The sequence below is a fragment of the Monodon monoceros genome, unplaced genomic scaffold (genome assembly GCF_005190385.1).
Source record: "Monodon monoceros isolate NGI ecotype Baffin Bay Population unplaced genomic scaffold, NGI_Narwhal_1 Super_Scaffold_20, whole genome shotgun sequence".
Lineage (NCBI taxonomy): Eukaryota > Metazoa > Chordata > Mammalia > Artiodactyla > Monodontidae > Monodon > Monodon monoceros.
Window position 1 is genome coordinate 32,107,482 of NW_021703777.1, and position 26,559 is coordinate 32,134,040.

The window sequence follows — 26,559 nt, forward strand, 5'->3', positions numbered from 1 at the left end:
TCTTGCGTCTCCCTCCCTCCCACCCTCCCTATCCCACCCATCCAGGCGGTCACAAAGCACCGAACTGCTCTCCCTGTGCTATGCGGCTACTTCCCACTAGCTATCTACCTTACGTTTGGTAGTGTATATATGTCCATGCCTTTCTCTCACTTTGTCACAGCTTACCCTTCCCCCTCCCCATATCCTTAAGTCCATTGTATAGCAGGTCTGTGTCTTTATTCCTGTCTTACCCCTAGGTTCTTCATGACATTTTTTTTTTCTTAAATTCCATATATATGTGTTAGCATATGGTATTTGTCTTTCTCTTTCTGACTTACTTCACTCTGTATGACAGACTCTAGGTCTATCCACCTCATTACAAATAGCCCAGTTTCGTTTCTTTTTATGGCTGAGTAATATTCCATTGTATATATGTGCCACATCTTCTTTATCCATTCATCCGATGATGGATACTTAGGTTGTTTCCATCTCCGGGCTGTTGTAAATAGAGCTGCAATGAACATTTTGGTACATGACTCTTTTTGAATTATGGTTTTCTCAGGGTATATGCCCAGTAGTGGCATTGCTGGGTCATATGGTAGTTTTATGTGTAGTTTTTTAAGGAACCTCCATACTGTTCTCCATAGTGGCTGTACCAATTCACATTCCCACCAGCAGTGCAAGAGTGTTCCCTTTTCTCCACACCCTCTCCAGCATTTATTGTTTCTAGATTTTTTGATGATGGCCATTCTGACCGGTGTGAGATGATATCTCATTGTAGTTTTGATTTGCATTTCTCTAATGATTAATGATGTTGAGCATTCTTTCATGTGTTTGTTGGCACTCTGTATATCCTCTTTGGAGAAATGTCTATTTAGGTCTTCTGCCCATTTTTGGATTGGGTTGTTTGTTATTTTGTGATTGAGCTGCATGAGCTGTTTGTAAATTTTGAAGATTAATCGCTTGTCAGTTGCTTCATTTGAAAATATTTTCTCCCATTCTGAGGGTTGTCTTTTGGTCTTGTTTATGGTTTCCTTTGCTGTGCAAAAGCTTTGAAGTTTCATTAGGTCCCATTTGTTTATTTTTGTTTTTATTTCCATTTCTCTAGGAGGTGGGTCAAAAAGGATCTTGCTGTGATTTATGTCATAGTGTTCTGCCTATGTTTTCCTCTAAGAGTTTGATAGTTTCTGGCCTTACATTTAGGTCTTTAATCCATTTTGAGCTTATTTTTGTGTATGATGTTAGGGAGTGATCTAATCTCATACTTTTACATGTACCTGTCCAGTTTTCCCAGCACCACTTGTTGAAGAGGCTGTCCTTTCTCCACTGTACATTCCTGCCTCCTTTATCAAAGATAAGGTGACCATATGTGCGTGGGTTTATCTCTGGGCTTTCTATCCTGTTCCATTGATCTATCTTTCTGTTTTTGTGCCAGTACCATACTGTCTTGATTACTGTAGCTTTTTAGTATAGTCTGAAGTCAGGGAGCCTGATTCCTCCAGCTCCGTTTTTCGTTCTCAAGATTGCTTTGGCTATTCGGGGTCTTTTGTGTTTCCATACAAATTGTGAAATTTTTTGTTCTAGTACTGTGAAAAATGCCAGTGGGAGTTTGATAGGGATTGCATTGAATCTGTAGATTGCTTTGGGTAGTAGAGTCATTTTCACAATGTTGATTCTTCCAATCCAAGAACATGGTATATCTCTCCATCTATTTGTATCATCTTTAATTTCTTTCATCAGTGTCTTATAATTTTCTGCATACAGGTCTTTTGTCTCCTTAGGTAGGTTTATTCCTAGACATTTTATTCTTTTTGTTGCAGTGGTAAATGGGAGTGTTTTCTTGATTTCACTTTCAGATTTTTCATCATTAGTGTATAGGAATGCCAGAGATTTCTGTGCATTAATTTTGTATCCTGCTACTTTAGCAAATTCATTGATTAGCTCTAGTAGTTCTCTGGTAGCATCTTTAGGATTCTCTATATATAGTATCATGTCATCTGCAAACAGTGACAGCTTTACTTTTTCTTTTCCGATTTGTATTCCTTTTATTTCCTTTTCTTCTCTGATTGCTGTGGCTAAAACTTCCAAAACTATGTTGAATAAGAATGGTGAGAGTGGGCAACCTTGTCTTGTTCCTCATCTTAGTGGAAATGCTTTCAGTTTTTCACCATTGAGGACGATGTTGGCTGTGGGTTTGTCATATATGGCCTTTATTATGTTGAGGAAAGTTCCCTCTATGCCTACTTTCTGCAGGGTTTTTATCATAAATGGGTGTTGAATTTTGTCAAAAGCTTTCTCTGCATCTATTGAGATTACCATATGGTTTTTCTCCTTCAACTTGTTAATATGGTGTATCACATTGATTGATTTGTGTATATTGAAGAATCCTTGCATTCCTGGAATAAACCCCACTTGATCATGGTGTATGATCCTTTTAATGTGCTGTTGGATTCTGTTTGCTAGTATTTGTTGAAGATTTTTGCATCTATATTCATCAGTGATGTTGGCCTGTAGTTTTCTTTCTTTGTGACATCCTTGTCTGGTTTTGGTATCAGGGTGATGGTGGCCTTGTAGAATGAGTTTGGGAGTGTTCCTCCTTCTGCTATATTCTGGAAGAGTTTGAGAAGGATAGGTGTTAGCTCTTCTCTAAACGTTTGAAAGAATTCGCCTGTGAAGCCATCTGGTCCTGGGCTTTTGTTTGTTGGAAGACTTTTATTCACAGTTTCAATTTCAGTGCTTGTGATTGGTCTGTTCATATTTTCTGTTTCTTCCTGATTCCATCCATATTTCTTGAGTGACTTTAATAAGCTGTTGAGCTGAGTGATAAGAGCTTTCCTAAAACAGTGTGCCCTCAGGACATTAGATTCTCCTCATTGCCTGCCTCTGCGTGGCAGATTCTTGCGGAGTCCAGGGTCTCTCAGGGAGCCGTTTATAATAACAAAATATTAGGAGCCTTTTCTAAAGCTTTGGCTCTATTTTCCACTGATGCAGCCACAAACTAAAGTCCTAAGGGGATTCTCATTGCCCCACAGTGCCCCTAACTTAACCTTCAGATTCTGGGCTGAGAGAAACAGTGTTTTCAATCCTGGGGCACAATTAAAGCACCTCAAGATTTTAAAAATATGAGGCCAAGGGGCCCCATTTCAGAGATTCTGATTCATTTCTTATGGGATGTGCCTGGGCATCAGTAGTTTTAAAAGCTCCTGAGATGATTCTAATCTCTGTATATGGCAGTTTGAGACCAAGTGTGCTAGAGAAATAGCTGAATGGGCCTTCTGAGTGTGGATATCTTGCTTTATTCAGATACTGCAGAAGCCAGTGTGAAGGGAGGCTAATAACGTAATACTGAACTCTCTACCCTAGGTTTAGTGAACGTGTCTTCATAGTGTATGGTTTCATGGAACTGAGATTCCTTTGGTTTATCTCTCCAAGTAAGGCAATATATGGTTATCACAGGCTTCCTTATTATCAGTTCACCCTGAAATGTATTTATGGGAGTGCAGAGAGGTGTTGTGGGATTTGAGAGTCTGAATGGCCTCAAATTTTAGATACATGGTCCTGAAATTGAGGGCTGGTCTTTACAACTGCTCTTCTAACCTGGCACTAACCTCTGGGAAGGCAAAGGCAGTTCATGTTCTGAAGAACTCTTTTTGTTTTGTTTTGCTTTGTTTTATTGAATGAAAGTCTTTAAATTCTATAGTACTTTACAGTTTTCAAGTTTCACACATATGATTTCATATAATCCCATAATAACGCTTTTCTCTCCCCACCCCTATTTTGCCCCTCCCCCATCCTTCTCCCCACTGATAACCACTAGTTTGTTCTCTATATCTGTGAGTTTGCTCCTTTTTGTTTTATTACTAGTTTGTTGTATTTTTTGGATTCCACATATAAGTGATATCATACAGTGTTTGTCTTTCTCTGACTTATTTCACTTAGCCCTCCAAGTCCATCCATGTTGCCGCTTTTTTATGACTGAGTCATAAAAATCCATTGTGTGTGTGTGTGTGTGTATGTACATATGTATATAAGTACATATGTATATGTGTATTATACATATACCACATTTTCTTTATCCATTCATCTGTTGATGGACACTTAGGTTGCTACCATATCTTGGCAAATGTAAATAATGCTACTATGAACACTGGGGTGCATGTATCTTTTTGAATTAGTGTTTTTGTTTCTTTGGGATATATACATAAAGGAGTGGAATTGCTGGGTTATATGGTGGTTCTATTTTTAGTTTTTTGGGAAAGCTCCACATTGTTTCCCACAGTGGCTGCACCAATTTACATTCCCACCGAAGTGTACGAGGGTTCCCTTTTCTCCACATTGTCACCAGTTTGTTATTTGTGGTCTTTTTGATGATGGCCATTCTGACAGGTGTGAGGTGATATCTCACTGTGTTTTTTTTATTTGTTTGTTTCATTTTTTTTGTTTGTTTTTGGGTTTTTTTTTTGTTTTTTGGCTGCGTTGGGTCTCTGTTGCTGCATGTGGGCTTTCTCTAGTTGCAGCAAGCAGGGGCTACTCTTCATTGCGGTGCGCGGGCTTCTCATTGTGGTGGCTTCTCTTGTTGCAGAGCACGGGCTCTAGGCGTGCGGGCTTCATTAGTTGCAGCTCGAGGGCTCAGTAGTTGTGGAGTGCGGGCTCAGTAGTTGTGGCTCATGGGCTGTAGAGCGCAGGCTCAGTAGTTGTGGCGCACAGGCTTAGTTGCTCTGCAGCATGTGGGATCTTCCCGGACCAGGGCTTGAACCCGTGTCTCCTGCATTGGCAGGCGGATTCTTAACCACTGGGTCACCAGAGAAGTCCTCACTGCGGTTTTGATTTGCATGAGAGGAAGGTGTTTTAGATAGAACAACATTTTTAAAAAGGCACAGAAATGGGAAAGAGCATGCTGCAAGTGGAGAATTACAAGTAGTTTTTGTATTACAGCTTAAATTGCTTAGTTCTTCATGTTGTTATGGTAAATTTGAGGTGGGGAGTGGTACCTGTGAGAGGTAGGTTGGGGTCAGGTGACAGAAGGCCTTGTATGTCATTCTAGGGTGATTGGATACTTCTGGATGGTTGAGAGCCACTGAAGAGTTTTAAGCAAGGGAGAGGCATGGGTAGGCATGGCAAAGGAGAGGTTTGCTTTTTGGCAGCGTGGAATGTGGCTGGAGGGTGGGACAAAGTATGGTTAGCAGACTGCAGGTATGTAGTAGGGAACAGATAATGAAGGCCTCTACTAAGGTAGAGGTAGTAGGGATGGAGCAGACAGGATCGATTTGAGAAACAGTTAAGCCCTGAAATTGGCAGAACTTGGTGATTGGTTGGATATGGAGTAAGAGAGATGAAGGAACCTAGGGTGACTGCCAGGCCTCTGGCTCGGGTAACAAGGTGGAATCTAACTGAACTCAAGATCCAGAACAGCAGGTTTGGGGAGTAGATGTGGGAGAGGAGAGGTCAGTTTAGACCTCCTGAGTTTGACATTTATTCAGCAGACAGGTAGGTACGTGAGATTGGAGCTCAGGCGCCCACTTAATCCAATGATGTAAAGATTTGAGTTCTCAGCACAGGTGTTTGTTAAAACCATGAAAGCAGGTGAGATCAAAGAAAAGGTGTGAGGGGAGAGGGGATCAGTAGAGAAAGAACCCTGGGGAACTGCAGTATTTAAAATTGTGGACAGAGGGAAAAGAGAAAAAGATAAACTTTGAGGCTACTTATTTTACCTGTGCAACTCATCAAGGAACACTGGATAATTTGCTGTGAAAAGGGGTTAATGGGTTTCTAGACCATGTACTCTGGAATGCATTCAGAATGGCAATTCCAAATTCCTTTCCTTGTCTAGTGTAGGCTCTCGTTTCTGATGGAGTTTATAGTTGGATAGGTTTATTATTGTTGGTTTATTTATGTCTGCTTTTTATGTGGTATAAAGTATTTTAAAGTTCTTACTAAACAATTTATGTTCCTCTATAATCCCATGCAATTTTTAAGAAAGATGCAGATTACTTCAGAAACATTAGTGTGGAATCCTCCATGAGAGTACTAGAGATTATGGTTCGCGTTCTCTTTTGTTATTTTCTGTGAATATTTGCTTTGAGGAAATTTGGCGTTTTGAAAATTCAGACTTTAGCTTTAGGTATATACCCTATATAAAATATATGGTAAAATTTATTATTAAAATACATTTCAGTTACATCTTTTAAAAAATATTTATTTATTTAATTTTATTGTTTATTTTCTTTATTTTTTTGGCTGCGTTGGGTCTTTGTTGTGGCATGTGAGATGTTTTTCATTGCAGTGCATGGGCTCTTCATTGTGGCCTGCAGGTTTTCTCTCTCTAGTTGTGGCACGCAGGCTCCAGAGCACGTGGGCTCTGTAGTTTGCGGCATGCAGTCTCTCTCGTTGAGGCACGCGAGCTCAGTAGTTGTCATGCGTGGGCTTAGTTGTCCCGCGGCATGTGGGATCTTAGTTCCCTGACCAGGGATTGAACCTGCATCCCTGGCATTGGGAGGCAGATTCTTTACCACTGGACCACCGGGTAAGTCCCTCAGTTACATCTTAATTATCTTAATTTCAAGTTAGCTAAAGGGTAGTGACAGGATAATAATAACCTGAAGTAGGCTTTCATTTTCTACTTGGACATGGTTTTCCTTCCTCCAGCCTTCCCTCCACAATGCCACCTAACTCTTATCTTGTCACTCCCTGCTTTAGAAATTGCTCAGTAGCTCCTCGTGGCCTGAAGTAAAGTCTGCTCTCTTTGGCTGGACAGTCAGCCTTCCATAATCTGGCCCCAGACAACCTTTCTTGTCTCATCTGCCACTCCATCTACATACTCCACTTGTATAATAATCATCCCTGAGTGTTTGTCTTTCTGGAGCATTCCATGTACTTCTGTAACACTGTGCCTGTGTGTGATCTGTCCAGGACACCCTTCTCACCATTTCTCAACTTGCCAAAATCTTGTTCATCTCTAGCCTTCCTAGCTAACCCTCCTCCCTTTCCAGGGTGGAATTAATTTATTCTTTCCTGGGTAGCAATTTGTACATGTACCTGTTCATTAACTATAAGTAGTTATGTCTATTTATTTTCCTTGAGAGATTCTTTTGAAGGTAAATACAGTGACTTATTGGATCATTTGATAAACACTGAATTTCTACAAAATGCCAGGCACTGTCTCAGTCACAGTTCTTATTATTATACTGGCAGCACCTACCACAAGGCTTGGCATAAAGTAGTAGAGTTGTTAAAATCCATCTTGAGGCCTCACTCTGAGAGTTATTAAGCCTCTTGGTCTCAGATGAGACCATGCATTATTTCTGATAATGTTTTGAACCAAGTTGTCTTAAAAAGCATTGTTTTGTTTTGTTTTTTAATTGCACTGTTTACTTTTTAACTTTTGTGCTTTAGTCGAAGAAAAAAGGACTAAGTGCAGAGGAAAAGAGAGCCCGCATGATGGAAATATTTTTTGAGACGGTAAGTCATTTTCCTTAAGATTTTTAGTATTTTGTGTAATTTTCTCCTTAAGTTTATGTCATCCAGTGTTAACTGTACCTTTTTTTATTAGAAATCAATAGTGACCAATTTCCTAAAGAATGAATAAAATTCTACAAACACTTGTGGTTCCTGTGAGCTGTGGAGCATGAAAGAATCCTATCCCAGGGTTTGTAGAGTCTCTTCTATCCAGACTGCCCTATACTCTGGCACCATAATTAACTTTCTGAAGCATATATTTGATGGTGTCCCCTTTTACCTGAAAATAATAATGATAATAGCTCACATCTACTGAGTGCTTCCTAGGTGCCATTCACTATTCTAAGCACTTGGTGTAGTTATCTGATCTTATCCTTTTTAACCCTCTGAGATCCTCATTCTACACATCTGGACATCTGAGACACAGCCTAAGATACCAGCCCTGGATCTCAAAACAAGAAGTGATAGTAGTAGGATAAAAGCCCAGGGGGGATCATCTGATTATAGAGATAGTGCTAAATACAGCCTCTTTACATTTATAAGCCTGCATATGGTATAACACACATGTGATGGTACATAGCCTCCTTAATTTATTCCAGTTATTCGTGCCTGCCACTAACAGGAAATATGTTTGAAGTTTCTGCTCCTAAGTGGCAGAACCAGGATTCAAACCCAGTCACCTGGCTCTAGAGCCTGTGTTCTGTACAATGGCTTTTCTTGCTTCCAGGTTAAAATCCAAACTTTTGACCTACAAAAATATTAATTTCTTACGTCTTACCTCTTGACAGAACCTTCAAAGTCTGGTTTGGCCCCAACCTACTGGCTATTTTCATTATTTACAAATACCAATATGAAGAAGGTGGGGGAAACGGCAAAATAGAATGTAAACTTAATAAGTAATGATAATACTTGACATTTTCATTTTGATAATGCAGATTCTCAGTGAAACAAGTGAAGTGTTGTGGGCACTTTTTTTTTAAACTGTTTGCCCTTTAAGCGAAATCTTACTAGTCTTACATACAATGACTTACTAAAAGTCATTGGCAATGCAGAACAGAGTATCATATTAATAATGATGATATGATTAGGACGATAAATTGATTATGTTTGTAGGTAAAGATTATGACTACTTATTCTGCTGAGTTGAAATATTTTTCCTATGGTCTTAGAGCAAGAAAAGTAGATTTAATTCCTAGCAGGCAGTGGAAAGCTGGGGAGAGTGGTGAGGGGAGTTAATTTGTTCTTTATGATATTGTTGGCTGTTTTTGATTAAAATTTTTTCAACACTGCTCTCAATGACATTAAGACACTAATGACTAAGGTACCGTGACTATAATGAGTATTAGAAGTTAAAGAAGTTCAGGAGTCAATGAGTTTTTAGGTAAAGATAGGAATTAATTGTATTAATTGATTTCAGTTCGTATATTCCTATACATATCAATTCATATGAATACATACATAGATTTATTTGAAGTTACTAATTCTTTGCCTGTTACACTTAGGAAGGACATGGCCACAGTACAGCTCAAAGGTAGAGAACTTGTACCTGAAGTCTGTTTTACCTGATAGCTTTGTGACGTTAAGCAAGTTACTTGACCTAAGTCTCAGTTTCTTCATCTATTAAAAAGGCTAATAATAATTGTACCTAGTTCACAAAGTTGGTATGAGGATTGAATGAAATAATCTGTGTAAAACATTATAATGCTCAGGTCATAAGTGCTTAATTAAAAGTTATCTAACTTTATAACTGTGTGTCTTCCATGGTATCTTTACACATAGTTTTTTATTGTTGAGAGCTAGAACCATTGTGTTCGTCTCTCCTTTATTATCTCTGTTTAATGTAGGGGAGAATCAATATTTACTTGAGACCATTTTCTCTGTCCATTTAAATGACCACACTTTAGTTCTGAGTCTAGTTCTTTGCAAGCCCATTTATTTACATAGCAACCCCACTGGGGCAGCCAGTATGTCTGGGGCTTTTCCTTGATAACTACATCTAGGCAGATGTCTCAATGAGTTCATGTTCTTTTTCCTAAGGTATTTGCGAATAGGTTTGATTAATTGGGTTTTTTTTAACGCATTAGAGGCCTGAAGTTAGTAATTTACTACATGTTCTCTGAGACCCTACAGAATTCTCTTTTAACAGTTTATTCCCAGATGTGCAAAAATTTATTTCACATTCTAGGACCAATGACTTAGTATTTTCCTTAATTTACTAAATCTTAAGTGTACTGAGATGAAGTTACTTTTTTCAACATTTTATTATTAAAGATGAAAGAACTTCACTGTGAATACCTATATGCCCAGCTTAGATTCTGCCGTTAACATTTTATACTCTACTTGCTTTATCATATATATATATATATTCATCTCTCCATTCCTTTATCCATCTATCAGTTCATCTTTTTTGCAGTTGTATATCTGGGCTACTGGTCTTTTGTCTGGTATGTTTTGTGAATATTGTCTAGTCAGTCTTTTCAGTTTCTTAACAGTGCACTTGGATGAGCAGAAGTTTTAAATTTTTATGATGTCTAATTTCCATCCTATTGAAGTTACCTTTTCAAGTTTATGTTGGAAGAAATAGATCCCAGATTTCCATAACACTAATCACAATAATTCTGTTCTAATTACTGAATACTTCAGTCTTTTCAAATATTTCACTTTTATTATCCAAGTTCTTTTTACCAGTTCAACCACAGCTTATTACAAGAAGAAATGAGTATTCTGCATAGATTTTTTTTTCCAGCCATAAGATTAAATATTCTCTGTGTATATCTTCCCATAATGTTTTGCTTTGCATGTGGTGGACATGCAGCATGTATGGGTGAATGATTGATAGCCATAAATTGTATGTTTTTCTTACTTAGGTGTGGCTCTTCCATGAAACCTTAAATGTAAATAAATCTTGACAGCTGTCTGTTTTGCTTTTAGTTAGAACTGCTAATCTGTGATGTATGGTATATGCTAAGCAAAGCACTATTTGTGTTTTCTTCAAATCAAAGTGTCAGAGAAGCTGATTATCTCATGTTAACAAATGATTCATCATAACTAGATTTTATACTTCATTAGGAAGATGTTCTTTGCATTCTGCCCTCCAGTTACTTTAAAGAATTGTATGTTCATGCAAAATCTGTCCATTTTAGGTTCTGTTGAAGGTATTGAACAAGATAATTACAGTTTCTTCTAGCTCTAAAATTCTCGATTCTATTGCACTATTCACTTCCAGTCATAGTTTTTTAGTACAATATTTTATAAACATAATTATGGTAAATGTAAATATATAGTAGAAAATAAATGCATGTTTTTCATCTTTCAACTCTTTTGAACAGAAAGATGTATTTCAGTTAAAAGACATGGAGAAGATTGCTCCCAAAGAAAAAGGCATTAGTAAGTATCAAAAAATGTGCCAGAATGTTTTGGTAAATACCCATCATATTTCCTGCAACAGTCTTTCACTTCATGGAAACATAAATTTCTAGAGATGAAGAATGTTTATAAAAGTCCCAATATAATGTTTCTGGGCCATGACCATGATTCTTGTGTTTGAAGTATCTGCTCTAGGGAAACTACAGTGGAATATGCATGCATGCCTGTGTGCGCACACACATATGTATACATACACACAATTATACACATTTATTTATTTATGGGTATAATTTACTTCAGAAGAAGTAAAAACTTCTTCATGTATGTTCTGGTATTTGTTAAATGTGATTTACATAGTGTATTAGTTTTCTACGGCTGCTGTAACAAATTACCATAAACTTAATTTCTACTTAACACAGTAGAAATTTATTTTCTCATAGTCTGGAGGCCAGAAGTCTAAAATCAAGGTGTTGGCAGGGTTGGTTCCTTCTGGAAGCTCTGAGGGAGAATCCATGTTATGCATCTCCTAGCTTCTCGTGGCTGCCCACAGTGCTTGGCTTATAGACACATCATTCTAATCTCTGCCTCTGCCTTCACATGGCCTTCCCCATTTTTTTTTTTCTCCTCTTCTGTGTCTTATAAGGACACGTGTCATTGGATTTGGGACCCACCCTAAATCCAGGATGATTTTATCATGAGGTCCTTAATTACCTCTCTATAGAACCTTTTCCAAAATAAGGTCACATTCACAGGTTCTGGAGGTTATCTTTTGAGGGGTCACTACATATGATATATATATTTTTAAACCTTAATTTCTGATTATATAAGCTATACATGTTATTTTAACAGATTTGGAAATTGTAAAGAATATAATAAAAATAAAAGTTGTTCATAATCCCTCTATTCTGAGATCACCATTGTTAACATTTTGGTGTATTTTGATATCTTATTCTTAGGTTCTGTTTATCTGTGTTTGTATGTATCTGTCCATTTCTCTGAGAGGGAACCATGCTGCATATATAGTTTTGTGTTCGTGTATTTTTCCATATACCATCATATCATCTACACTTTCCTATGTCATTTGCTTTAAAAAAAATGATTTACAACATCTGCATCTCCTAATGTTTCATCCTGTGGCCACCCACTGTGCCGTAATTTGCTTAGCCCATTAGCTATTGTTGACCATCTAGGTTGGTACCAAATTTTGCTGCTAAAATTAATGTGTAATTAACATGCCATCCATAAATTTTTTCTAAGACTTATTTTTTAGAGTATTTTTAGGTTCACAGCAAAATTGAGAGGAAGGCACAGTATTTCTCCTATACTTCCTGCCCCCACACATGCATAACTTCCCCTATTATCAAAATCATTTACCATCGTACATTTGTTACAGTTGACAAACCTGCATGGACACATCATAATCACACTAAGTCCATAATTTACACTAGTATTCACTCTTAGTGTTGTACATTCTATGGGTTTGGACAAAAATGTGTAATGACACGGATCCATCATTACGGTGTCATTATGGTATCACACACCATATTTTCACTGCCCCAAGAATCCTCTGCGCTTCTCCACCTATTCACCCCTTCCTCTCCCCCTGCTGTAAACTTTTTTCCAAATCTCATATTACTTCATTAAGAAATGTCCCCAGAAATAGAATAGAAAAAGAGACTTGTCTAGTTTTAGGCTTTTTATGTGTGTTCTCAAATCGCCTTCAGGAAAGGCTATTATACCCAAATTCGTTTCTCAGAACTATTTTCATTTTTAGAATTCTTTGACATTTCATTTCAGTTTGTACTTCTTTATACATGAGGTTGAATGTTTTGCATTTGGTATAGACTTTATTTTTTTATTTATTAAATCTTTAAATATTTAATAGATTTTATTAAATTGGGGGATCTGCTCTAGGAAAAATTAAAATGGACTTTAAAATATGGATAATTTCTTGGTACAGTTTTATTTGATAGAAAGTAAGAATGGTTTATAATTTCAGACATTTGTGAAATATGACTTTGTATTTTTACATGCTATTTTAAAAACTCTTTTCTGATTTTTAATCTTACACCTAACCATAACATCCAATATATTTATTTATTTATTGTTTAATTTTATATAGTAGTTTTGTTTTAGTTTCCTTAGCAAGAAAGGTAATACATGTTCATTGTTGGAAAAAAATATGAAAAATAAGCAAGAGGAAGGAAATAAAAATTGCCTCTTAACCTTAATTCAAGATAACTACTGTCACATAAGTGCATACTGTCTTTTAACTTACTTTTCTATATAATACATTTTGGATGTATATATACCCAGGCCATTAAATATTTATAATGTAAATTTAATGAATGCATTGTATATCATTACAAAAAAAGTACTTTTGAGTCCCGTTATTGTACTGATTTCCAGGGTTTTGCTATTGAAAACAGTGCTTTGACAAGCATCCTTATACATATCCATCATTATTTTCTTTAGCTGAATTTATAAAAGTGAAATTTTTGCATAAGAGATATGCATAAACCTAAGGTTTTAGGTACATATTGCTGCATTTTTCCACCCATGTTGAGAGTACCCATTTCCCTGAATCCTTTATTACAAGTTTTAGTGTTTTAAATTTGGTAGTCGAGAGATCGTATCTCATGCTTTATTTTGCATTTCTTCAATTATTAGTGGGTTTGAACATTTTTCTTGTTTATTGACGATATTATTACAAATATCGTACATTTTAAAAAATATTTATTTATTTTTTTGGCTGTGTCGGGTCTTAGTTGCAGCATGTGGGCTCTTCGTTGTGGTGCATGGGCTTCTCTCTAGTGTGGCGTGCAGGTTTTCTCTCTCTAGTTGTGGCGCGTGGGCTTCAGGGCGCATGGGCTCTAGTTTGCGGCACGCAGGCTCTCTAGTTGAGGCACGCGAACTCAGTAGTTGTGGCACGGGCTTAGTTGCCCCCGGCATGTGGGATCTTAGTTCCCCAACCAGGGATTGAACCCGCGTCCCCCCTGCATTGGAAGGCGGATTCTTTACCACTGGACCACCAGGGAAGTCCCTGACCATACATATTTTATAGATGCCCATTGATCTATTTTATTTTTCTGTTGGAGTATTTGTCTTCTTTTGTTATTATTTTTAAAAGCTCCTTATTTATTAACTTATTGACTCAATCTATAATATTTATTGCAAGTGTTTCCCCAGTTATTGACCTTTTAATTTGATTTATGATGTGTCTTAATATGAAGTCTTTAAAAAATTATCTCTCCTAGCTGCTATGTCAGTAAAAGAAGTCCTTCAAAGCTTGGTTGATGACGGTATGGTTGACTGTGAGAGAATTGGAACATCTAATTATTATTGGGCTTTTCCAAGTAAAGCTCTTCACGCCAGGAAACGTAAGCTGGAAGTTCTGGAATCTCAGGTACACCACCACAATCTTTTTTTTTAAAATATTTATTTGGCTGCGTCAGGTCTTAGTTGCAGCATGAGGAATCTTTAGTTACGGCATGTGGGATCTAGTTCCCTGACTAGGGATTGAACCCAGGCCCCTTGCATTGGGAGCGTGGAGTCTTAACCGCTGGACCACCAGGGAAGTCCCACCACCACCACAATTTAAAATAATAGATTTGCTTTGTAAGAAAGAAATTTGTTTTACTTAATCCTCTTTTCATTTAGTGGCTTCCGTTAAATTTTTAACATGCATTGTGGTACCATGACAATAACCCCATAAACAAGATGGCTACTAAGTGACTAATGGGCAGGATACACTGGACAAAGGGATGACTCACGTCCCATGTGGTATGAAGCAGGAAGGTGCAACGTTTCATCATGCTGCTCAGAATGGCATGCAATTTAAAACTTATGAATTGTTTATTTCTGGAATTTTCCATCTAATATTCTCAGACTGTGATTGACCACAGGTAACTGAAACCATGGAATATGAAACCACAGATATGAGGGGACTACTATATAGGCAAAGAATGAAACTTTAGGGAAAGGGGCTGTGGACTTGTTTTGGGGTGAAGGGAGAAAGAATCCCGATTTTTCTGGAAGATAACAAGAACAGGAAAAGTTAAACAACAATAGTAAAGTAAATTAATTTCTCTCTGTTTAGAGGTTATGTGAGATTGTGTTTCTTCACAGGAAAATCCTCCTGAAACACCACTTTTTAAAATGATGCTCCTGGGTTTAAGAAGGTTCAACTTTATGGGGAGCCTTCTTTCAGTCAGTGTTCTTAATTACAAGCAACACAAACTAACTCTGGCTGACATTAGCAGAAAAGAAATTTATTGAAAGATATAAGATAGACTTCCAGAATCATGGGGAAGGGTGGACACACAGTTCTAAAAGTAGGCAGGAACTGAGGGAGGATACACAGCCAGACCACAGCCAGAACACACCATGAAGCCTTTCTGGTGAGGATACTGGTGCCTCAAACACTGCACCGAACTCTATTGACATTGCTGACCTCAGAAGATTACTCCACTGGCACTCCTGGCTGAAGAACCAGATGTTGCTGCCACCAAAATAAAACAAACAAACAAAAAACCGCCAAGAAACTTCTGTACCAGCTCACAATTCTGGAGTTACATGAGACTGGCCAAGCCTCGACCATGTGCCCACACTCTAGTTATCAGGGGAACTGGGGAAGTAAATAATTGGGGTTTCTAGTTTCTATGGTGGGAGGTAGCTGCCTCCTTTTGGTGCCTGCAATTCGCCAAAGTAGGAAGGGGGTTTGGATCCTCCCATGATAGATACATACCCACAAAATAAATCAAGTGAAAAAGAACACAGGATTTGAAGTCAAAATAACAACAGATTTATTGGATACTTACTTTCCTCGGTGTGCCAGATACTGTTCTAGGCATTTGGAATCCATTAGCGAACAAAGAATGGAAGCAGGAAACCAGGTAGTTAAGTTCTTGGAATCATCCAGCTATGAAGTAATGGTGGTTTGAACCAAGGTCATAGCAGCCCACCTACACCCCCTCAGCCCTAGGCAACCACTAATTTACTTTCTGTGTCTGTAGATTTCCTTGTTCTGGATATTTCATATGAATGGAATCACATATATGTGTCTTTCTTGACTTGCTTCTTTCATTTAGCATAATGTTTTCATGGTTAATACATGCTGTAATATGTATCCGTATTTCATTCCTTTTTACGGCCAAATAATATTCCATTATTTGGATATACCACATTTTGTTTGTCTCCTCATCAGTTGATGGCCATTTATGTTATTTCCACCTTTTGACTGTTATGAATAATGCTGCTATAAAATTTCATGTACAAGTTTTTATGTGGACATATGTTTTTATTTCTCTTGGGAATTTCTGGGTCATGATAACATTATATTTCATTGATTGAAGAACTTCCAGACTGTTTTCTAAAGTTGCTGCACCATTTTGCATTCCCACCAGTAGTGTATGAGGCTTCCAGTTTCATCACATCCTCACCAAAACTTGTTGTTACCTGACTTTCTGATTCCAGCCATCCTAGTGGGTTTGAAGTGGTATCTCATTATGGTTATGACTTTCATTTCCCCTATGACTAATCATGAGCATCTTTTCATATGTTTACTGGCCATTTGTATATCTTTCTTAGAGAAATGCCCATTCAGGTCCTTTGCCCATGTCTCATCTCTTAAACACGATGCTGCATTTTTAAAATTATTATTCGAGTATCGTTGATTTATAATGTTGTGTTAGTTTCAGGTGTACAGCCAAGTGAATCAGTTATATGTGTGTTTGTGTGTGTGTGTGTAATCTTTTTCAGATTCTTTTCCATTACAGTTTATTATAAGATATTGAATATAGTTCCCTGTGCTATACAGTAGGAGCTTGTTGCATATCTGTGATGATGCATTTTGTTTCCTTGCTAGGAAACAACATGCATATTCATCACTCAGGATTTTTTTTTAAACTTAGTTATGCAATTAAAAACTTTATACAGGGTAATTTATTTTTAGGCCTTGTTACATTTTCCGGTCTTCATGACTTTTTGTTCTTGCTTTTATCCCCCTTGAGACTTCCCTCGTCTTTCCTTTCTACCTAGCCAGTTCTAAACACCTCCCCTCAGAAACCTTCTCAAGCTCCCATAGCTTACTGTGTTCTTGCCCTTCTATAAACTCCTGCAATATTTTTGGTTTTACCATAAATAAAATGTATGACTTTGGCAAATACTGCTGGTTGCCTGTCTAATAAACATTGCCCCCTTCTTCATTACTAACAAAACATTTACTATGCTGAGGGAGCAGTGTGTCTTGCTAAAAAATGTTTATCTTCCCAGATTCCCTTGCATCTAAGAATGGCAGTGGGAAACACTTTTGATGAATGAGATGTAAGTGGAAGACTAGCTTGAGGTTTCTGAGAAAATGTTCAGTTTCCTGATAAAGGCAAAACCCCTTCTTCTTATCTGTGAGATGGACATGAGATCATATTGTGACCCTAAGGTAATAAGTGTTAGGATGAAGACATTCCCTAAGAATGGCTGGGCCTGGATTAAAAAGTTTGGGTCTCTGGTGGCATTTTGACACACTGCACTAGCCTTAGACTGCCTTACCTCTGGACTTCAAATTGCATAAGAAAATTAAGCCCCTGTTTAATGTAGTTTTAGTCAAATACTCTCTTTGTATTCTAAGAGTATATATCCAAAATGGCTAAATTTGCTTTGAAAACTTTTTTATATAAATGTGACTTAGATCTTGTATTAGTTATCTACTGCTGGAACAGAACTGCATACCCCAAAACTTCATGGCTTAAAGAAACAAACATTCGTATCTCACAGTTTCTGTGGATCAGGTTTAGTTAGGCTCAAAGTCTCACATGAGGCTGTAGTTTAGTTAGGCTCAGAGTCTCACATGAGGCTGTAGTCAAACTGTTGGCCAGGGCTGCATTCTCATCAGAAGGCTCATCTGGGAGAAGATTTACTTCTGAACTCAATCTTAATGGTTATTGAATTTAGTTCCCTACAGGCTATGGGGCTGAGGTCTTCAGTTCCTGGAAGGCTATTGGACTGATGGCCTTAATTCCTTGATAGCTTTTAGCCAGCTGCCTCCCTTGTTCCTTATATCATGGGCTTCTCCATAGGACAGCTCACAATGTGGCAGCTGCCTTTCCTCAGAGGAAATGTGTGTGGAGAGTCCAAGACAGAAGCCACAGGGTTTTTTGTATCTTAATCTTGGAAATGACATCCCATCACCTCTGCCTCATTCCATTCCCTAGCAACAAATCATTAAATTTCATATTCAAGGAAAGATTATACATGGGCATAAATACCAAGAGGCAAGGATCATTAGGACCATCTTAGAGGATACATTCTTTTTATTTCCCAAATGTATAAATCTTATCTTTTTGATTATTTTTTTAAAAAAGCTTTATTGAGGATTAATTGACATACCCAAATTGCTCATATTTAAAGTTTATATACTGATAAGTTCTTTTTGTTTTTTTTTTGTTTTTTTGCGGTATACGGGCCTCTCACTGCTGTGGCCTCTCCCGTTGCAGAGCACAGGCTCCAGATGCGTAGGCTCAGCAGCCATGGCTCATGGGCCCAGCCGCTCTGCGGCGTGTGGGATCTTCCTGGACCGGGGCACAAACCCATGTCCACTGCATTGACAGGCAGACTCAACCACTGCGCCACCAGGGAAGCCCTATACTGATAAGTTTTGACATATATATACTTCCATGGAACCATCACCACCATCCAGATAAGGAGCATACCCATCACCCCTAAAATTTTCTTCATTCCCCTTTTTAATCTTTGTCTCCTGCCCACCACCCTCCTCCACCCCCCAACACACACACACACACACACACACACACACACACACACACACACACACACACACACACACACACTGCTTCCCTTGCCCCCATCCCCAGGCAACCACTGATTTGCCTTCTGCCATTATACATTAGTTTATATTTCCTAGAATTTTATATTAAGAGAATCATGCACTATATACTCTATTTCCTGGCTTCTTATACTTAGCATAACTAAGATGTATCCATGTTGCTGTATATTATTACTCATGCATTTTTATTGCTGAATGGTATTTCATTGTATAGATATACAACAGTTGTTTACCTGTTGATGGACATTTGGGGGTTTTGTTTGTTTTAGTTTGGAGTTATTATAAATAAAGCTTCTATGAATATTCATATATGTCTTTGTATGAACATATGTTTTCGTTTATATTGTGTAAATACCTAGGGACGGAATGGCTGGTTCATATGGTAGTTGTATGTATAAATTTTTAAGAGATTGCCAAGACTGTTTTCCAAAGCGCCTGTGCCATTTTAGGTTCCTACCAACAGTGTATGAGAGTTCTGGTCTCTCCACATCCTCATTAATACTTGGTATGATACCCATTCTAATAAGTATGTAGTGTTATCTTGTGGTTTTAGTTTCCATTTCCCTGGTGACTAACAATGTTAAGTATTTTGCATGTGTTTGTTTATCATCCATTTATCTTCATTGATGAAGTGTCTGTATACAGATCTTTTGCCTTTTTAAAAATCTATATGTTTGTTTTTATTATTAAGTTTAGATAGTTCTTTGCACATCCTGGGTACAAATCCTTTATCACATAAATGCTTTCCAAATGTTTTCTTCCAGTCAGTGATTCGTTTTTTTTGTTTTATTAACTATGTTTAGGAGAGTTGAAGTTTTAAGTTTTTAGGGAAGTCCAGTTTATTAACTTGTTTCTTTATGGTTGGTGTTTCTGGTATTGTTTCTTACCTTCTTCCAGACAGTTATTCATGCCTGAAACTAGCCATAACAGGTGCTGATTAAGCATTTCTTTTTTGACTTTGTAAACCAGAGATAATCTGGCCAAATGTACGCTTTTCATTTCTTCGCCTCTGGATTTAACATAATCTCTATTTAGCAAGTGAAGGAGTTTGGCATAAAAAGTAAGCAAGAGATTCTTGCTAGTGTAGTGAATCTATTTTTAATAAATGAACTTAATATCATTGTTTATTTATTCTGAATGAGGGATAAGATGTTCTAATTAGTTGCTGTCAATAAACTCCTTTCCCTACTGGTCTGAGAGTTGGCTTCCAGTGTGTTTGGTGACATACTCCTATCCTCGCAGCCCCATGTACAAGCTGGAGGTCAAAGGTTAATCTCACACACTTGCTCAGAAGTCACAGTTCAAGTCATAGGCAGTAGGTCCTATACCTTCTGTTCTCAGCACTGCAGAGTGAGATTTTGATATCATTCATAAAAGATTGATATCACTTAGTATTTGCTATAAATATTAAAAAACACACACACAAAAAAAACCTTAGTACTGAGAAGCAAGAAGAACTACAATCCTGCAGCCTGTGGAACAAAAACCACATTCACAGAAAGATAGACAAGACGAAAAGGCAGAGGGCTATGTACCACATGAAGGAATGAGATAAAACCCCAGAAAAGCAACTAAATGAAGTGGAGATAGGCAACCTTCCAGAAAAAGAATTCAGAAAAATGATAGTGAAGATGATCCAGGACCTCGGAAAAAGAATGGAGGCAGAGATCGAGAAGATGCAAGAAATGTTTAACAAAGACCTAGAAGAATTAAAAAACAAACAGAGATGAACAATACAATAACTGAAATGAAAACTACACTAGAAGGAATCAATAGCAGAATAACTGAGGCAGAAGAACGGGTAAGTGACCTGGAAGACAGAATAATGGAAATCACTGCTGTGGAACAGAATAAAAAAAAAAGAATGAAAAGAAATGAAGACAGCCTAAGAGACCTATGGGACAACATTAAACGCAGCAACATTTGCATTATAGGGGTCCCAGAAGGAGAAGAGAGAGAGAAAGGACCCGAGAAAATCTTTGAAGAGATTATAGTCGAAAACTTCCTTAACATGGGAAAGGAAATAGCCACCCAAGTCCAGGAAGCGCAGAGAGTCCCATACAGGATAAACCCAAGGAGAAACATGCCGAGACACATAGGAATCAAATTGGCAAAAATTAAAGACAAAGAAAAATTATTGAAAGCAGCTAGGGAAAAACAACAAATAACATACAAGGGAACTCCCATAAGGTTAACAGCTGATTTCTCAGCAGAAATTCTGCAAGCCAGAAGGGAGTGGCATGATATACTTAAAGTGATGAAAGGGAAGAACCTACAACCAAGATTACTCTACCCGGCAAGGATCTCATTCAGATTTGATGAAGAAATCAAAGGCTTTACAGACAAGCGAAAGCTAAGAGAATTCAGCACCACCAAACCAGCTCTACAACAAATGCTAAAGGAACTTCTCTAAGTGGGAAACACAAGAGAAGGACAAGAATGAATGAACAAGAATGAACCAGGAAGAAATAGAAAATATGGACAGACCAATCACAAGTAATGAAATTGAAACTGTGATTAAAAATCTTCCAACAAACAAAAGTCAAGGACCAGATGGCTTCACAGGTGAATTTTATCAAACATTTAGAGAAGAGCTAACACCTATCTTTCTCAAACTCTTCTAAAAAATTGCAGAGGAAGGAACACTCTCAAACTCATTCTATGAGGCCACCATCACCCTGAGACCAAAACCAGACAAAGATACTACAAAAAAAGAAAATTACAGACCAATATCTCTGATGAATATAGATGCAAAAATCCTCAACAAAATACTAGCAAACACAATCCAACAACACATTAAAAGGATCATATACCACGATAAAGTGAGATTTACCCCAGGGATGCAAGGATTCTTCAATATATGCAAATCAATCAATGTGATACACCATATTAGCAAATTGAAGAATAAAAACCATATGATCATCTCAATAGATGCAGAAAAACTTTTGACAAAATTCAACACCCATTTATGATACAAACCCTCCAGAAAGTGGGAATGGGGGAACGTACCTCAACATAGTAAAGGCCATATATGACACACCCACAGCAAACATCATTCTCAGTAGTGAAAACTGAAAGCATTTCCTCTACGATCAGGAACAAGACAAGGATGTCCACTCTCACCACTCTTATTCAACATAGTTTTGGAAGTCCTAGCCACAGCAATCAGAGAAGAAAAAGAAATAAAAGGAATACAAATTGGAAAAGAAGAAGTAAAAGTGTCACTGTTTGTAGATGACATGATACTATACATAGAGAATCCTAAATATGCCACCAGATAACTACTAGAGCTAATCAATGAATTTGGTAAAGTAGCAGGATACAAAATTAATGCACAGAAATCTCTTGCATTCCTATACACTGATGATGAAAAATCTGAAAGAGAAATTAAGGAAACACTCCCATATACCATTGCAACAAAAAGAATAAAATACCTAGGAATAAACCTACCCTAGGAGACAAAAGACCTGTATGCAGGAAACTATAAGACACTGATGAAAGAAATTAAAGATGATAGCAACAGATGGAGAGATATACCATGTTCTTGGATTGGAAGAATCAATATTGTGAAAATGAGTATACTACTCAAAGCAATCTACAGATTCAGTGCAATCCCTATCAAATTACCAATGGCATTTTTTACAGAACTAACACAAAAAATCTTAAAATTTGTATGGAGGCACAAAAGAGCCCGAATAGCCAAAGCAGTCTTGAGGGAAAAAAACTGATGGAGGAATCAGATGCCCTGACTTCAGACTATACTACAAAGCTACAGTAATCAAGACAATATGGTCCTGGCACAAAAACAGGAACATAGATAAATGCAACAAGATAGAAAGTCCAGAGATAAACCCATGCCCCTATGGTCAACTCATCTATGGCAAAGGAGGCAAGGATATACAATGGAGAAAAGACAGTCTCTTCAATAAGTGGTGCTGGGAAAACTGGACGGCTACATATAAAAGAATGAAATTAGAACACTCCCTAACACCATACACAAAAATAAACTCAAAATTGGATTCAAGACGTAAATGTAAGGCAGGACACTGTAAAATTCTTAGAGGAAAACATAGGAAGAACACTCTTTGACATAAACCACAGCAAGATCTTTTTGATCCACCTCCTAGAGTAATGGAAATAAAAACAAAAACAAATGAGACCTAATGAAACTTCAGAGCTTCTGCACAGCAAAGGAAACCATAAACAAGACAAAAAGACAACCCTCAGAATGGGAGAAAATATTTGCAAAATGAATCAATGGACAAAGGATTAATCTCCAAAATATATTAACAGCTCACGCAGCTCAATATTAAAAAAACAAACAACCCAATCCAAAAATGGGCAGAAGACCTAAATAGACATTTCTCCAAAGAAGACATACAGATGGCCAAGAAGCACATGAAAAGCTGCTCAGCATCACTAATTATTAGAGAAATGCAAATCAAAACTACAATGAAAAAAAAAAACTATAATGAGGTATCACGTCACACCAGTTTGAATGGGCATCATCAGAAAATCTGAAAACAACAAATGCTGGAGAGGGTGTGGAGGAAAGGGAACCCTCTTGCACTGTTGGAGGGAATGTAAATTGATACAGCCACTATAAAGAAGAGTATGGAGGTTCCTTCACAAAGTAAAAATAGAATTACCATATGATCCAGCAATCCCACTACTGGGCATATACCCAGAGAAAACCATAATTCAAAAAGACACATGCACCCCAGTGTTCACTGCAGCCAGGTCATGGAAGCAACCTAAATGCCCATTGACAGATGAACGGATAAAGAAGTTGTGGTACATATATACAATGGAATATTACTCAGCCATAAAAAGTAACGAAATTTGGTCATTTGTTGAGATGTGGTTGGATCTAGAGACTGTTATGCAGAGGGAAGTAAGTCAGAAAGAGAAAAACAAATATTGTATATTAATGCATATATGTGGAAGCTAGAAAAATGGTACAGATGAACCAGTTTGCAGGGCAGAAATTGAGACACAGATGTAGAGAAGAAACGTATGGACACCAAGGGGGGAAAGCGGCGGGGGTGGTAGTGGTGGTGGTGTGCTGAATTGGGCGATTGGGATTGACATGTATACACTGATGTGTATAAAATGGATGACTAATAAGGACCTGCTGTATAAAAAATAAAATAAAATTCAAAAATTAAAAAAGAAACTCAGTACCATTTCACCAACCTAAACCTACTTTATTCTCTCACTGAAATTTAAGAGAGAATGTCAGTATCATACTATGCCCCTCAACCATGGCTTTGAAGGGCGCTCATCATTTTAGAGAAGCAATACGGCTTAATGGGAAGAGAAGTAGTTAGAAATCAAACATGGATTGAAATCACAGTTTCACTTTTTACTAGTTGTAAGTATCTTGGAAAAATTTCTTAAGCTCTTTGAAACCTTTAAAGTTTCCCAATTTGTAAAAAAATGTTTATATCTACTTCAAAGGGTTGAGTGGATTAAGTGGTGTATGTAAAGTGCCAGTGTACATAGGCACTCAGTTATGTAGTGGCTGGAGATTTGACTAAATTAGTACTCACCCAGGAGTATATACTGTAAGTTTATTTGTTCAGTTAGAACAAATATTTGAGGGTCCACTGTGTGCAAAACATTTTACCAGATACTGGAGGTAATTCGAAAAAGTAGAAATCAAGATCCATGCTTTGTTAAGAAAGAACCTGTAACTTGTGCTGAAGATAAGATATATACACATGAAATAGTAAAAGAAAAGTGAAAAGTGTTATATGGCTGACTGCCTGAATGAGTGATAGAGATTAGAAATGCTGCAAGAGATGGTGGGATTTATATAAAGATAGAAGTCACTCAGTTAAATTTGAATTGAAGCAGATTCCAAATTCAAGTGCACTGAAAGATCAGTTTGTTCAACATATTGCCAAAGTAAAATGTTAACTTCTTTTGAGTTTCTTGTTAATTACTTCCAGATTAGAGAGAGGGAGATCTTAATTTTTTTTTTTCCTATCGTTCTGTTCTGCTTTGCTTCTGCCAGTGATTCCAATTATATACAGGAATGTACTTGTCTCTTGAGAATGGGCATTCTTGTAGCAAGTCTGAAAATTAAATCAAGAGACTTTTTTTTTCTCTCTTGCCTTTAGGTTGTATATGTTGATCATTATCAAAGACAGTCTAAAAATCCTCATGGTTATAATTTATGTTTCTCTTTAACATTTTCTAAGATAGCAAATAAACCATCAACTGTGTGTGGATTGTATTAACTGCTTCTACAGATATTCACAGTGTGCCTCTGTACATGCTTGTTGCTAAGTTCTTTGAGCAATATAAAAATAATAGAATATGTGTTTCATGTTGAGATAATTTATACTTCACTTGGTAGGGCAAGATAAATACCTTACATAGTTAATTAACTTTTAATGAAAAGATGTTAATTAGCTTTTATGAAAAATAGTCTATATAGTTAAGGGAGACTTCTTAGAAATGATTATTTTGAGCTGAAAGTTGCCTAGATTTAGATGGATGGAGGAGATTACTGAGGGGAACAGAGGGAGCCACTGATGCTGTTGTGGTAACGGTAGCCAGAATTTACTGAGCACTCAGCCAGGGACAGTTTTAAGAGTTTATCTTAGTCCATTCAGGCTGCTGTAACAAAATACCACAGATTTGGTAGCTTATAAACAACAGACATTTATTTCTCATGGTTCTGGAGGCTGGAAGTGAATGAGAATTAGAGGAAACAAAAGATGTGAAGTTAGTCTTGATAACAGTCCACTGATTCAGAGAGTTTCATCAGTACTGCAGCAAGTCTTTGTAGCAGTTTTTAACTGATTTTTTAAATTTAAAGGGTCAGAATTACGGAAATCATACCCTTTGTTTTCTTGCTCTGCTGAGATCTTCCTTAGTTCTTCACCAAGTTCTGGTTTGCAACCTATTTATTACTAGTGGAAGGTAGTAAAAAAAAACGTTTTTACCAGTTTTTAGAAATGAGTACAGATCTTTCTCCACTTACAGTGGGGTTACGTCCAGTAACCCCATGGGAAGTTGAAACTATGGCAAGTCAAAAATGCATTTAATACACCTAACCCACCGAACATCATAGCTTAGCGCTTAGCCTAGCCTACCTTATAAGGGCTCAGAACACCTACATTCGCCTACAGTTGGGCAAAATCATCTGACACAAAGCCTATTTTATAGTAAAGTGTTGAATATCTCATGTAATTTATGAATACTGAAAGTTAAAAACAGAAGTGTTGTCTGGGTACAGAATGGTTGTAAGCATGTTGGTTGTTTACCCTGGTGATGGCACGGCTGTCTGGGAGCTGCTGGGAGCTGCTGCTCAGCATGCAGCATCACGGGGAGTATGTACTGCCTATCACTAGCTGGGACAAGATCCAAATTCCAAATACAATTTCTACTGAATGTGGATTGCTTTTGCACCATCATGAAGTTGTAAAATTGTAAGTCAAACCATCACACGTAGGGAACCATCAGTATATGGAATTCTTTATTGGTAAAACTGAGTGGATAGAGAGTAAGTCCACTCTTGGGCTGTGTGGACAACTTGAAATGTTTCTGAATAAAAATAGGCATTACCTCTATTGAAATTCATTCAATTCAGTAAATGTTTAGTGAATGCTTGCTATGGCAGGCATTGTGACTAATGAGAGGGATATAATGATAAATTAGGTAGTTCCTGTCCTCCAGGACTTCAGTCTAGTGAGTAGACACACATGTCAACAAACCTCTGCAATATGGTGTGGTAATGTACAACATGGAAGAGGATGGCAGAGGGTGAAGGTTAGTTCTGCTGAGCAAAGGCTTTACAGTTAAGGAAGGAGACATTTAAGTTCATTCTGGAAAGATGTATGGGAGTCCACAAGGGAGTTGAGGGTGAAGGGCATTCTGAGTACAGAGACCTGTATGTTAAGGCAGTG

The 26,559-nt window shown here is 37.4% G+C and overlaps 1 protein-coding gene across 3 annotated transcripts in view; it reads left to right on the top strand.

Annotated features, from left to right (window-relative positions):
• The window catches only part of MND1 (meiotic nuclear divisions 1), an 84,495-nt gene that overhangs the window by 4,624 nt on the left and 53,312 nt on the right, over positions 1-26,559 (top strand). For 2 of the 3 annotated variants that reach the window (XM_029235733.1, XM_029235735.1), the window contains exons 2-4: positions 7,372-7,437; positions 10,764-10,821; positions 14,058-14,206. In XM_029235733.1, the coding sequence (XP_029091566.1) occupies positions 7,372-7,437; positions 10,764-10,821; positions 14,058-14,206 (273 nt within the window). Of the gene's footprint in view, positions 1-7,371; positions 7,438-10,763; positions 10,822-14,057; positions 14,207-26,559 lie in introns of those variants that run through there. The other variant, XM_029235734.1, reaches the window with a different exon arrangement.